Source organism: Dama dama, chromosome 6 (genome assembly GCF_033118175.1).
Source record: "Dama dama isolate Ldn47 chromosome 6, ASM3311817v1, whole genome shotgun sequence".
Taxonomy (NCBI): domain Eukaryota; kingdom Metazoa; phylum Chordata; class Mammalia; order Artiodactyla; family Cervidae; genus Dama; species Dama dama.
The window spans coordinates 1,243,803-1,256,763 of record NC_083686.1 but is presented as its reverse complement, the minus strand read 5'-3'; the positions used below and the strand labels follow the sequence as shown (position 1 = coordinate 1,256,763).

The 12,961-nt window shown below is 60.4% G+C and overlaps 1 protein-coding gene across 1 annotated transcript in view; it reads left to right on the top strand.

Annotated features, from left to right (window-relative positions):
* HAUS3 (HAUS augmin like complex subunit 3) overlaps positions 1 to 12,961 on the top strand; it is a 159,122-nt gene that overhangs the window by 135,788 nt on the left and 10,373 nt on the right. Inside the window, exons 20-23 of the mRNA XM_061145370.1 lie at positions 2,279 to 2,361; positions 5,823 to 5,954; positions 8,341 to 8,451; positions 10,526 to 10,604. Of these exons, the coding sequence (XP_061001353.1) occupies positions 2,279 to 2,361; positions 5,823 to 5,954; positions 8,341 to 8,451; positions 10,526 to 10,604 (405 nt within the window). The remainder of the gene's footprint in view (positions 1 to 2,278; positions 2,362 to 5,822; positions 5,955 to 8,340; positions 8,452 to 10,525; positions 10,605 to 12,961) is intronic.

Genomic DNA, 12,961 nt, shown 5'->3' with positions numbered 1-12,961 from the left:
CGTCTTGCTGTTCTCCGCTTTATTTCTGCTCCCATCTTCAGTCTAACTTTATTATTTCACTCCTGTGTATTCTTTCGATTTGTCTGTCTTTTCTTGTGTTTATTTAATTCGTATGCTTTTATTCTTTCATTTGTATTTATATAGGCATTTAAGGTTGTGAAATTTCCTCACTTTTAGTGTAATTCATTGGTTTTGACATATGCTATCTTCATTGGAAACTATTTGATTTCTGTTTATATTTCTCTTCAACCGAAAGTTGCTGACAAGAGTGTTTTTTGTTTTACTTTTTTTAGGTAAAACAGGCTTTTGGGGATTTTGTTTTTGTTTTCAGTTCCTAGTTGTCTTGCACTGTGATCCGGGTGTTATTTTAATTTTCCTACTGTGTGCAGTGTTTGAGGTTTTTTGTGCCCTGGCGCTTGATGGGTTCTTGTGTGTGTGCCGTGCATGCTGCAGAAGAAAGTGTGTTCTGTTATCAGAAAGTGAGGCTCGCTACACATCCACCGCTTCTGTTGATTGTGTGTCTGGATTCTGTCACACCTTGACTCGGAAGAAGCAAGTCCCGGGAGAGTTTAATGCTGCTTCCTCAGACAGCTTTGCAGCTCTGGATAGAACTGAGGGGTCACCAGCGTGGTTCCATTGCGGGGTGCCTTCTCCAAAATGCCTCCCTTGGCCTCTCTCTGCACGGTCACCAGACCGGGTTATTGGGCCTGGGCCCTGGGCAGCTAACGGGGAAGCGGGTTAGGTAAGGTTTTCATCAGGGTCCTTCCTGATCGGGTTTGGAGCACCTGTGGATTTCCAAAATAAAGGGAGGTGGGTGAGGACCAAGGGTGGCTGGGCACAGGGGCGGGCACGCATATGCTCTGAGCTTGGGCGCATTTTGGTCTTATGCCCCTCATCTAAAGACAGCTGCTCTCAATACCAAGGTCAAGGGCAGGGTTTTAAAAAGTGGGCAGAACCGCTTCACACAGAAGGGAAAGGAAAATGCGTCAGAACTTGGAAGTCAGGTAGTGAAACAGACGAACTCTAGGACATCACTGAAAATGGTGAGGCAGGCAGCTCCGAGGGCCTACCTGCCAACAGAAACATCCCAAACAAGCACAAGCCGGCACCGTCAGACTTGGCTTTGTGAGAATGCTGAGATACTGTCGGCTGTCGGCAGCAGTCACGCCAGTGCTGAGTCACGGAAAACGGACTGAGACGGTCGGGAGAGCTGTGTGGTCTTCTCGCTGCCCGCCGCACACCCGCGGCGTGGCAGCCCCGCCCAGGGTGGGCCCCGTCCCTGGCCCCAGAGAGCGCACACAGACAGCCTACAGAGCCGTGTCTGTCTGTCCCGACCCATCCAGGGGCAGCCTGAAGCGCTGGCACGGAGTTGATTCCCCAGCTCAGAACCCTCTCCAGGCAGAAAAGGGCGGACTTGCCGGGAAACATCAGAGATCAGCAGCAGCGGGGGCTGCGGGGGTGGGGGGGGGGAGGGCAACAACAGAGCCCACAGCTCAGGGGTGGGAGGAGAAACTGGAGGCCAGGGTCTTCAGGAAATAGGACGTTCAGAACCTTGGCCTGCAAGGACAGCTGGGAGCCACGTGCAGGCCGGGGCAGCCCCCACGCCGCCCCCCCCCCCCCCCCCACAGAGCCCTGAGTAGACCCTGAGCGTTGCAGCCGCTGCAAAGAAGGCGGGCTCTGCAGGAGGCCCCCTCAGGCAGGACAGGCTCCTCTGTGCCGCTGCTCTCCCTTCCTCCTCCCTGTCTCTCTGTCAGGGAGACACGGGGTGCATGCGCAGCTGGGCCAGGAGGGCCTGGCAAGGGGAAGGGGCCCAGGTGCCCGCCTGCCCCTGTGCTTCCCAGGCTCAGCTTTACCCTTAGGAGATTGCATGGGCACGCGCTGTCATGCATGGGCCTGCTTCTGCTGTCTGGGCGCTCGGGACCAGCTCATGCCCCGGCCCCTCCCTCTGGGCGCAGGGTGCAGGCAGCCTGTCCAGTCCCATGGAGAGTGCAGACGCCACCCCTTCGCCACCTCCAGCAGCAGGGCCCGGCCCAGGCCTCTCTCCTGGCAGGCTGGCTCTTGGGTGCTGGAACCGCTGTCTGGTTTGGGGTGTGGGCGCCCCAGAACCTGGCTGGCTTGCATCTGTTGGGAGGCCCCGGCTGACACAGATGCTGCAGACGCTGACCCGTCTCCCCTGGGAAGGTCCTTGGGGTGGGGGGAGGCCGTGTGGTCGGACCCCCGAGGACCTCTGCGGACAAGGCGCCAGCCTGCCTGACCGCATGCTGTCTTCCCAACGCAGGAAGGACATCTCCCCAGAGCGCATGACGCACGCGGACAGGGAGCAGACCAAGAAGGTCGTGTACTCGGTGGTCTACGGAGCAGGTAGGTGCGGCTGGGCGGGAAGCCTGCATCGCCAGGAGGCCAGACGGTGGGGGTGCCTATGTTGAAACGTGGCTGAGACCTGGAGAGGTGCTCGGGCCCTGGAGCTCGTTCTGCGGGTCCCCGGGCCCCGGTTCACTCATGTGTTGGTGACTTGGTGGGCACCGGGTGCAGGCAGACCGCTCACCCCCTTATCCCTCCGTCTCCACAGCCTTTGCAGTGGGAGCAGGCGGGCGGGCGTGCAGAAGCGAGGCCTTCCCGAGGCCTGCTCCCCGTCACAGCCTGGCTTCCAGGGGACTCTACCCTGGCCCTCCCAGTGAGGAGCTGTGTGCGCGCTGGGGGTGCCCCTAGACTCAGTCCAGCTCCTTCTGGAGAGGCCGCTGTGTGGTCTTCCGCGGAGGAGCAGAGCTCCGTGCTGTAAACACTCGGGGAGTCGGTAGCCGTGAGGGTGAAGAGGGCGATTCGGCTCCTCCCAGCCCTCCCGGTGACGGGGTTCCCACCCCGGGCCTCCGCGTCTGTGGTCCCCAATGCCGCCGTCCAGGCTGACGGCCGGCTTCTGTGCGCCCACCTGCGGGCTGTGTCCGCCTCACGGGAGGCGCGGGGCACCCTGGGCACCCAGGCTCTGATGCTGTGTGTTCACCCAAGCACGCCAGAAGCGGCCACTTTGGGCATGGAGGGCATGGGGCCAAGGCCGGGGTTTGGGGTCGTGATCATTGTGACGGCAAGAGGCCACAGAGAGAGGGCAGGACAGGGACGAGTGAGACGACGTCCCCCTCCCCCTCCCCGTCCCCAAGGGGTCCCCCCGCCCCTCTCACCAGGGCTCAGCGAAGGGCTGTCCCCTAGAAACGGAAGTGTCTGATGCCTGGGGCCTTGGCCAGGAGGGCAGGGCTGGGCTCACTGCTCCCCTCGGCCCCCTGGACTCCCTGCCTGCCCCCGAGCCCAGCCCCGGCCTGCAGGCACCTCTGCCTGGAAGCGGCCCCTGGGCTTCCCGTCCTGCTCTGAACTCCCACCACCCATAGAGCTGGTTCTAACTTGATTCTCCTCCAGCTGGTGCCGCCTCTGAAGCTCGCCTCCACACCCGGTCTCTGGGGGCTGCTGCGTGCCAGCTCCACCCCAGGCTCCAGGGCTGCTGCTCTGCGGGGCTGGCGTTTGTCAGACGAGCCACACGAGCCGGTCCACGGGGGCGCACTGAGCCCCCAGACTTGTCCAGCGCAGCTGCTGGTGCCCGCGGGGCCCACTGACCCCAGCCGGGCCGGGCTGTGCTTTAGGGGCTGCCCAGGAGCCGGCCGGCCGTGGGCCAGCATCCCAGGATGCGCGCCAGGCTCTCATGAGGCCCTGGGGCTGAAGCAGGAGAACAGTTCCAGTTCTGCATGGAGCAGAGAGTGCTGGGGAAGACGGAGTGGAAGTTGCTCCTAAACCTGGCTTCCTCTCACACACACACACCTAGACACATGCAGACACACGCACACGCATGCACACAGGAGGCAATTCACTGTCTGCGGGAGAAGCCAGAGGTGTCCACGTGGGGCCTGGGAGGTGCGGGCCCCTCGAGCTCCTGCCCAGGGCATCCTCGCCCCCTGCTGCCCCCAGGGAGACCGGCCTGCATTTTCACAACTGAAACAACAGGAACTGATCAGCTCAATCGAAGTGTGGAGGGAAATTGTGCCTGAAGAAGGGGCAGGAAGCTCAGGACAGAAGCCCTCACGGAGCCAAACAGCGTCACACTTGGGGGCAGGGGCACCGTGATCCTAGAGCGGGACAGACCCCCAGCAGGGGCGTGGGGAGCAAGTGCCAGGGCTGGACAACTGAGCGGAATTTCGGTCTCCGGCTCAGCCCGTCTCTGCTTCTCTCAGACTTCCATAGCACTGGCCCCTCCCGGGAGCAGGGACCTAGGGACGCCAGCAGCCCCACAGACAGAAGAGGAGCCCTGCCCAGCCTCGGACACAGGGAAGGAGACTGTGGCCTCTGCACCACGCTCTCCGCAGACACCGGCTGTATAGCACCATAGCAGCCACCCGAAGGCCCTGGAGGTGCCCGAAAGCGGGCAGAACTGCAGGGGGCCAACACTCGGAAGGAGGGAGGGACACGGGGAGCCTTCTCACTCTCCACTGAAGCGGCCTCGTCAGTGCCGGGTGTGGCTAAGACTCCAGCAGGAACAAGAGCCTCACTAGCGTGAAGACCCAGGGGACAGAGGCTGGGCAACCAGCGAGTCTGGAGAGTGGCAGGAGAAATCTCAGAAAGCGGAGCCCTGGAGGAGAACGCCGCATCCTGACCGTGCACTCGGCCCACACCTCTGGCTACCCCCTCCCCGCCCGGGCACGAATGGGCCAGCTTCAGACAGCCCTGCTTCAGCCAGCAGGACCGGGCCCACTGCAGGGGGACCAAGTCTGAACTTTGACTTTAGCCAAATTAACTGATTCTATGCTGCTGAGAGAAACATAGGCGAATCTAGAGCATCTATAACATGCCATCTACAAGAGCCAGGACGGTCAAAAATTACAGAAATACGAAGACAGAGGATAGCTTGATCCACACGCAGAAGAGATGTGTATACCCGAGTCACTTCACTGCACACCAGAAACTAACACTGTACGCCAATGATACTTCAGTTACTATAGGTCCAACAAACTACTGATCCATCTGTCAGTGTGAATGAACCGCAAATATGCCAAATGAAAAAAGAAATCCAGGCACAAAGGAGAACTTATAGTATATAATTGATTACACCATTTAAATGAAATTCTAGGACATTCACAGTTAATTTACAGTATGACATACTTTATGTTATATGCATTTTTCCACAATAAAATAATGAAAATCTGCACTGATAGTGGTTTCCTGGGACCCAGAGTTGACTACAATTCGGGGTGTCATCCTAGAATTTGGGGTCCTGGCCTGGAACTTGGGGGGTTGTCCTGGAATTCAGGGTGCTATCCTGACCAGACACCTTGCTATTGGAAGCTTCATCAGAACACCTGTGTCCTGAAAGAACTAAAGATTAACCTGGACCAGATGTATTTGTTTAAAAAAAAAAAAATCCCCTGGAAGGGAGCTCCCCACCACCATTCCCTCATGACCTGGCCCGGGGACTTTCCCTTCTTCTTTATGCACCCACACTCCCCAGCCTTCCCCAGTTCTGGGGCAGGCCTCCCTCTGGACAGGCTGCAATCAGGTCTGCATCCCCTGAGGCACCTGCCAGGCCCTCGGTCAGCATTCTAATAAATGAGTGTTTACCAGGCCCCGGTCCAGACTGGCCAGTGCCAAGCACTTAGATCCTGGAGCTAAAAGCCAGCACCATCCTGACTGGTCAGAAGAGGCAGAGGTGCCCACCGGACCTTGACGCCCCGAGTCTCTCCAGAGCCTCTGTGGGTTCGCTTCCACGCATGCCGGTCACTGCCTGGCACCCCCCGGGCCCCACTGGGTCAGAGGTAGGCTGGCCGCTGACTGAGTTTCTGCTCACACAGGGAAGGAGCGGCTTGCTGCTTGCCTCGGAGTTCCTGTTCAGGAAGCTGCCCGGTTTTTGGAGAGCTTCCTGCAGAAGTACAAGAAAATAAAGGACTTCACGCAAGCAGCCATTGCCCGGTGTCAGCAGACAGGTGAGCCAGCTGCAAGCGAGGCCATGGGCAGCCCCCTCCTCCCAGGGCCCCTGTGCAGTAGCCAGGGGGTCTCCCGGGCCCTCCTCTGCAGGGAGGGGGCGGGGGGCGCTGGAGCCGGGTGAGCTCCTCCCCGCCGGGTAGGTGGGACCACAGACTCCACGCGAGGAGGGTCCAGAGCCAGGCTCTCCTCGAGGGCTCACCCCAGCGTGAGTGAGGAGCGGGAAATGCCGAGTGGGGGGACTCACGGAGAGCAAGTCCTGCCCCTGAAAGTGGAGAACGGTGGTTTATCTACAGAATTTGCCCACAGTCTGGCCACAGATTTCAGAGGATATCAAATAGAATATGTTCTGTGACCATGGTGGAAGAGGAAGATAGTTTCATATCTGCGTGTGAGGCCATCCATCCATCAGCCTACTTGAAAGACTCACCGCGCTCCTGAATAATCTCGGAGTTTATTTTGTTGCTTAATTATTTATTTGGCTGCACCTCACGGTGCGAGGGATCTTAGTTCCCTGACCAGGGATCAAACCCGTGCCCCTGCAGTGGAAGCACAGAGTCTTAACCACTGGGCCACCGGGGAAGTCTCCGATGTAGGACTTTAAAAAGAAGTCCCAAGCGAATGACAGACATTTTAGAAATAAATGACACTAAAGTATCCCATTGTAAAACTGTGAGACATGGCCACCATTTAGAGATGAAGGGATTTTTTTTTTAAGTGTTTCAAAAAGGAAGACAAATCTCTGGACATAAAAGACAGTCTTCAACCCGAGACACGTGGCAAAGAGCAGCAGGGCAGACCAAAGAGGGAAGGAGGTCAGCGCCGCAGCAGCTCCTGGAACAGACGTGGAACGGGGCTCAGCGCACGTCCCAGAGCAGGCCCCAGACCCACCCCCGCCCCGGGGGCTCACTGCTGACCCTCTCTCGAGAGCCCAGCCTGAGTGGGGCCTGCGGCAGCCTGGGGGCTCCAGAAAGCCAGCAAACCATCTCCACCCCACAGCGAGCGCCCCACTGGCCTCGGGCTCCTTGGGCCGGGGGTGAGCCCCACACCTGGATGAGACGAAAGGCTACCGATTAAGAAATGTTAGAACGGTGACAGAGCAGTGTTGATGAGTCAGTCCATGGAGCTGCCGCCGGTGGAGACAGTCAAACGCAGGCCCTCGTGCCGAGCGGTGTGGGCCAGTGTCGACGGGCTCCTGTGATACTGACCTAGTCCTCGCTGCGACTCAGACGCTTGGGCGGCCCCGTTGCCCGCCTTACAGGGGAAGAGGAGGAGCGCCGAGGGGGCAGCCGCTTCCCAAGTCCACGTGGCTCGCGGAGGTGCCGGCTGGGACCCCCGGCTGCCCGGTGGGGCCAGCGTCCCCTCCGTGGGCGGCCCTGCAGGCCTGCCCAGTACCTTTCTCGAAGGGCCCAGGGCCTCCCGTGTCCCAGAGCAAAGCACGCGTGCCCTCTGACCCACTGTTGCACATGTGAGCACACACTCAGTGACCCTCAGTTACGCTGCAAGCATTTGTGGAAGGCCTACCTGGCGCCAGGCGCCGTGCTGACACCAGGAGCTCATTGCTTCCCTGGAGCCCCGATCCTGGGACGCAGCCCACAAGTGAGCAAGTCCATCCAGACAGCGCAGACGTAGGAAGCACTGTGCCCAGCACGCAGTCAGAAATCCCTGGAAAACCACAGAGGCAGAGGCGGCAGGCACGGCTCACGCGGCCTTAACTACGCTCTTCGTCACAGGTGCTCAGGACACGGTCATTTTTGTAACAACCACACCTACAAGCAGTTCTTCCAGGCCCCAGACACGTGTCAGATCAAGCTGGGGATTTCGTTCTTACCAACACCTAGTAAAACCAGCGTCCTCACCGGTCAGGAGCATAACCAATGCAGCACCTCTCGGTTCTTTTTCCTGAAGAGGATCCCAGGGACGGAAGCGTGGGGCCCACAGAGCCTGGCCCTGGAGTGAGGGATGTGGTCTCTGCCGCAGACCCCCAGCCCCTCCCTGAGCGGACTAAGGAACAATGTTTCCTCCCCAGTTCCAGCTGCCGCCCGCCCAGAATTACTCCTGCACCCAAGTCCCGCACGTGGCTTTTCACCTCTTACTGTAAAAACCGTGCTTCTGCCCCATGTCAGATGTGAGCGCGGCACAGAAGTCAGAGCGGGTGCAAAGCCCAGGCCCCTGCCGCTGTCCCGCTTCCCGACACAGAATCCGTGTCCACACAGAACAGCGTGTCCTGCGCTGGATGAGGCCTGAAGGCCTCTGGGCGGAGCTCCGGCTGCGGCAGGGTGGGGTGGGGGCGGGACCTCCACTGGAGCAGCCACGGCCAGAGGGCAGGGCCCCAGGCACCGCTCCTGCTCACCGCTGCCCTCCTCCCGCTTCCCTCCCGAACTGCAGGCTACGTGGAGTCCCTCATGGGCCGCAGGAGGCCGCTGCCCAGGATCCGAGCTCATGACCCGCAGCTTCGGGCGCAGGCGGAGCGGCAGGCGGTGAACTTCGTGGTGCAAGGTGCTGGAGCCCCTCTCCTCCGGGGTTTTCAGCCCCGCGGGATGGGTGACTGTTGGAGCTGCCCCCCGTGGGGCCAGCTCTGCAGGCGGCGGGCAGGGTCTCGGAGGTCGTCCACCAGTGCTAGAGTCAGTCGGAGGCCCGTCCCACGACCCTCAGCCCGGACTCTCCCTGCAGCCCTGGCAGGTGTGAGGCTGCGGGGCCCAGTGCACCTTCCAGGGATCCGTGCAGGAGGCAGGCGGAGGGCCCACGTGCACGGGCCTCCAGGTCCGGGAGAACCCTGGGCATCCAGGTGGAGAGAAGGCAGGGGTGTGACCACAGTCCACATGCCCGGCGCCCTCCTCAGGAGGCCCCAGGGAGCCTGGGAGCCCAGCTGTGTCCCCACTTGTGACCCCAGGGGTCAGGGGTGGAGAGCCAAGGCCGGCAGGCCCAGAGGCAGGGCCGGAGGCAGGACGGAGCCCTGGAGGGGCGTCTGCGGTAGGAGGCACCCAGACCCGGAGCAGGAGGCGTGGGCCGCAGGGGACGGAGGGCGAGCCCCACGGAGAGGCCAGAGCGGCGCTGCCCCAGGCTCAGCCTTGCGCCTCGCTTTGCCAGCGGAGAGGACGCTGCAGGCGGGACTGGTCTGGGCTCAGGGTCGCGCCTCTCCAGGTCCCACCCCATGTGACCCCCCAACAAGAGCTGGGAACACCGACAGCCCCAAGCCTCAGAGGGCCTGCTTCTCAGGAGGCTGTCTCGGGTGGAGACGTGGTGGGGCCACGGCCGTGGTCTGTTCCCGAGACGTGGGGGTTGGCCCTCAGGCTGGTTTGGAGGGGGAACCGCACACAGACGTCTCCACGTCGGGGGCTGACGGGAAGACTTGGCCACGGGGTCACCTCCTAGCCGAGCCCCCTCCTGAGGGGCCGGCTCAGAACTCGTGGCCCACCTGCAGGCTGGGCTGCGCTCATCTGGTACACCCTCTGCCCGGGGCCCCACCTCCGCCCAGCCCCCCCCCACACCCTGCTTCCTCTCCTGTCTCCTCACCTCGCAGCCCTGCCCACTCCTCCTAAGGCAGCAAGCCTCCCGACATCCAGCCAGGGCAGAGGGTCTCCAGGCCCCAAGATCCCGCGAGGCCGGCAGGCTGGCTGCAGAGACCAGGGGGTGCTCCGGGTGCGGCTGCTGCCCTGAGGTGGGGGGAGGCTGCCCACGGACAGCAGACTTGTTCCTCGGTGAACCTCGGAACTCTGAAGGGCTTAAGGCCAGGAGTGGAGACCTGAGCTTCAGTCTCATCCCAGGAGCAGAGCCAGTTGTTGAGACACCCACCGTGAGCTGGGCACCAGAACAAGCAGCTTCCCCCGTGCCGGCCCACACCTTGCAGGGTGCCTGCTGACCATGTGACTGGCCTCGCCCACGTCCTGGGGCTGGGGCGGCAGCCACACTCCATGCACCGGGAGCCTGAGGCTTGCTGAGTGCCAAGGGCCACGTGGCAGGCGGGCTGCGGGAGCAGGGAGTGACCCACGGCCTCAGTCCCGGCCCCATCGTCCTGCCGGCTGGTGCAGTGGACACGGTGTGGTCAGAGCACGTGAGCGTGCTGAGACCCTGCTCCCAGGGCTCCTGGGGAGCCGTGTTATGTGGCAAAAGGGGGTCTGCAGGTGTAGGGTCCTCAGTCAGCTGACCTCAGCTCGTCAGAAGGGGACATCCCAGGTGGACCTGGCCTGACCAAGTGGGCCCTTGAGAGAAGGTTTAGGGGCCAGTGTCCGAGGCTCTGACCGTGGAGGAGTCAAGCAGACTCTGGGGAGATGCCCATGGCCCCCAGGAAGCAGGAACCTCAGTCTGCTGGCTCCAAGGAAGTGAACCCGGCCGTCACCCAAGGTCGTCCAAGAGGGAGCCTTCCCTACTGGAGCCTCCAGATGACCCAGCCAGGGGCCAGGTGCGCAGGAGCAGAGGGGCCCCACACCTGCAGGAGCTGAGGGAGACCCACAGTTCTGACCCACGGGGTGCGGCCCACGTGCCCCGCGGTGTGGACAGCTCAGGCCCCCGGGCAGCAGGCTGCGGGCGGGGCCTCACACAGCGCCTGAACCGGAGCCCTCTGGTCCCACAGGCTCGGCTGCTGACCTCTGCAAGATGGCCATGATCCGCGTCTTCACGGCTGTGGCCACGTCGCCTACCCTGACGGCCAGGTCAGTGAGCGAGCCGCCAGCCCCCCGGCCCCCCAGGGCCTGCCCTCCCTGGTGGGGTGTGAGCCTGCCGCCCACCCCGGTTCCAGCTCTGCCCACCCAGGCTCTGCTGCCCCCTGAGGTCCCGGCCTGGGCGCAGGTGGGGGTGAATTCTCCCCCTGGATCCCAGGGTCCCCTCCTGGCAGCCCCCTGGTCTCCCCCTCCCTCCTTGGCCTGCACGTGCATTTGCCTGCCTCACCCTAGGGGCCTCCGGCTCTGCGTGTGGCCGGGGGGGCCTGCCCTGCTGAGGCGCCCCTCCCTGGGGCCAGCCTGCCCACACCTGGGGCAAAGCACGCGCGGGTTAGGTGGGAAAACCTTCTGAAGCGCTGTGTGTCATGGGCCCACCCTGGGGGTGCGTGCTCACCCCCACGTGCTTGCAGCGCGTCCCCAGCGGTGAGGACAGCTGGACTCCTCTCCTGCCGCTGCTGGGACACGGGACCCCCAGGGGCAGGGGACCCTCTGGGACATGGGACCCTCTGGGACAGGGGACCCTCTGGGACACAGGGGACCCTCTGGGACACGGGACCCGCTGGGACACGGGACCCGCTGGGACACGGGACCTTCTGGGACATGGGACCCTCTGGGACACAGAGGACCCTCTGGGATACAAGGGACCCTCTGGGACATGGGACCCCCTGGGACACAGGGGACCCTCTGGGACACGGGACCCTCTGGGACACGGGACCTTCTGGGACATGGGACCCTCTGGGACACAGAGGACCCTCTGGGATACAAGGGACCCTCTGGGACATGGGACCCTCTGGGACACAGGGGACCTTCTGGGGCAGGGGGACCCTCTGGGACGGGGCGACCCCCTGGGACGGGGACCTGCACCCGGGCCGCCCTCCCCACAGAGCTTTTGCCGCGTTCTCGGGCTCCTGGTGCTGTTACATCCTCACGGTGAAGGACGCTTCCCGCACCTGAGGCCGTCCACCTTCCCTCAGGAAGCTTTCTCCTTTACGTCGTCAGACGTTTCCTCCTGCTCATGGTCACCGTGGAGCCTGCATTCTTTGTTTAATTATTTACTTTAATTGAAGAACAATTACTTTACAATACTCTGATACTTTCTGCCATACGGTGACATGAATCGGCCACAGGTGTACCTGTGTCCCCCCATGCTGATCCCCCCGCCACCTCCCCCCCCACCCCATCCCCCTGGGTTGCTCCCGAGCACTGGCTTTGGGCCCTGCTTCATGCACTGAACTTGCCCTGGTCAGCTGTTTCACATATGGTAACGTGAAAGGGAAAGTCACTCAGTTGTGTCCGACTCTTTGCGACCCCATGGACTATAGAGTCCTGGAATTCTCCAGGACAGAATACTGGCGTGCGTAGCCTTTCCCTTCTCCAGGGGATTTTCCCGACCCAGGAATTGAACCGGGGTCTCCTGCACTGCAGGCAGATTCTTTACCAACTGAGCTGTCAGGGAAGCCCTATGTACCTTAGTGCCAAATTCAGACTTAAATTGAAAGTAGAGAAAACCACCAGACCATTCAGGTATGACCTAAATCAAATCCCTTACGATTACACAGTGGAAGTGAGAAGTAGATTCAAGGGATTAGATTTGATAGAGTGCCTGAAGAACTATGGACGGAGGTTTGTGACATTGTACAGGAGGCAGAGATTAACACCATCTCCAAGAAAAAGAAATGCAAAAGGCAAAATGGTTGTCTGAGGAGGCCTTACAAATAGCTGTGAATAGAAGAAAAATGAAAAGCAAAGGAGAAAAGGATAGATGTATCCATCTTAATGCAGAGTTCAAAAGAATAGCAAGGAGATATAAGAAAGCCTTCTTCAGCGATCAATGCAAACAAACAGAGGAAAACAGTAGAATGGGAAAGATTAGAGATCTCTTCAAGAACATTAGAGATACCAAGGGAACATTTCTTACAAAGATGGGCGCAATAAAGGACAGAAATGGTATGGACCTAACAGAGGCAGAAGATATTAAGAAGAGGTGGCAAGAATACACAGAAGAACTGTATGAAAAAGATCTTCACGACCTGTATAAAAAGCTGTATAAAAAAGATAATCATGATGGTGTGATCACGCACCTCGAGCCAGACATCCTGGAATGTGAAGTCAAGTGGGCCTCAGGAAGCATCACTACGAACAAAGCTAGTGGATGTGATGGAATTCCCGGTGAGCTGTTTCAAATCCTGAAAGATGATGCTGTGAAAGTGCTGCACTCAATGTGCCAGCAAATTTGGAAAACTCAGCAGTGGCCACAGGACTGGAAAAGGTCAGTTTTCATTCCAGTCCCAAAGAAAGGCAACGCCAAAGAATGCTCAAAATTCTCCAAGCCAGGCTTCAACAGTATGTGA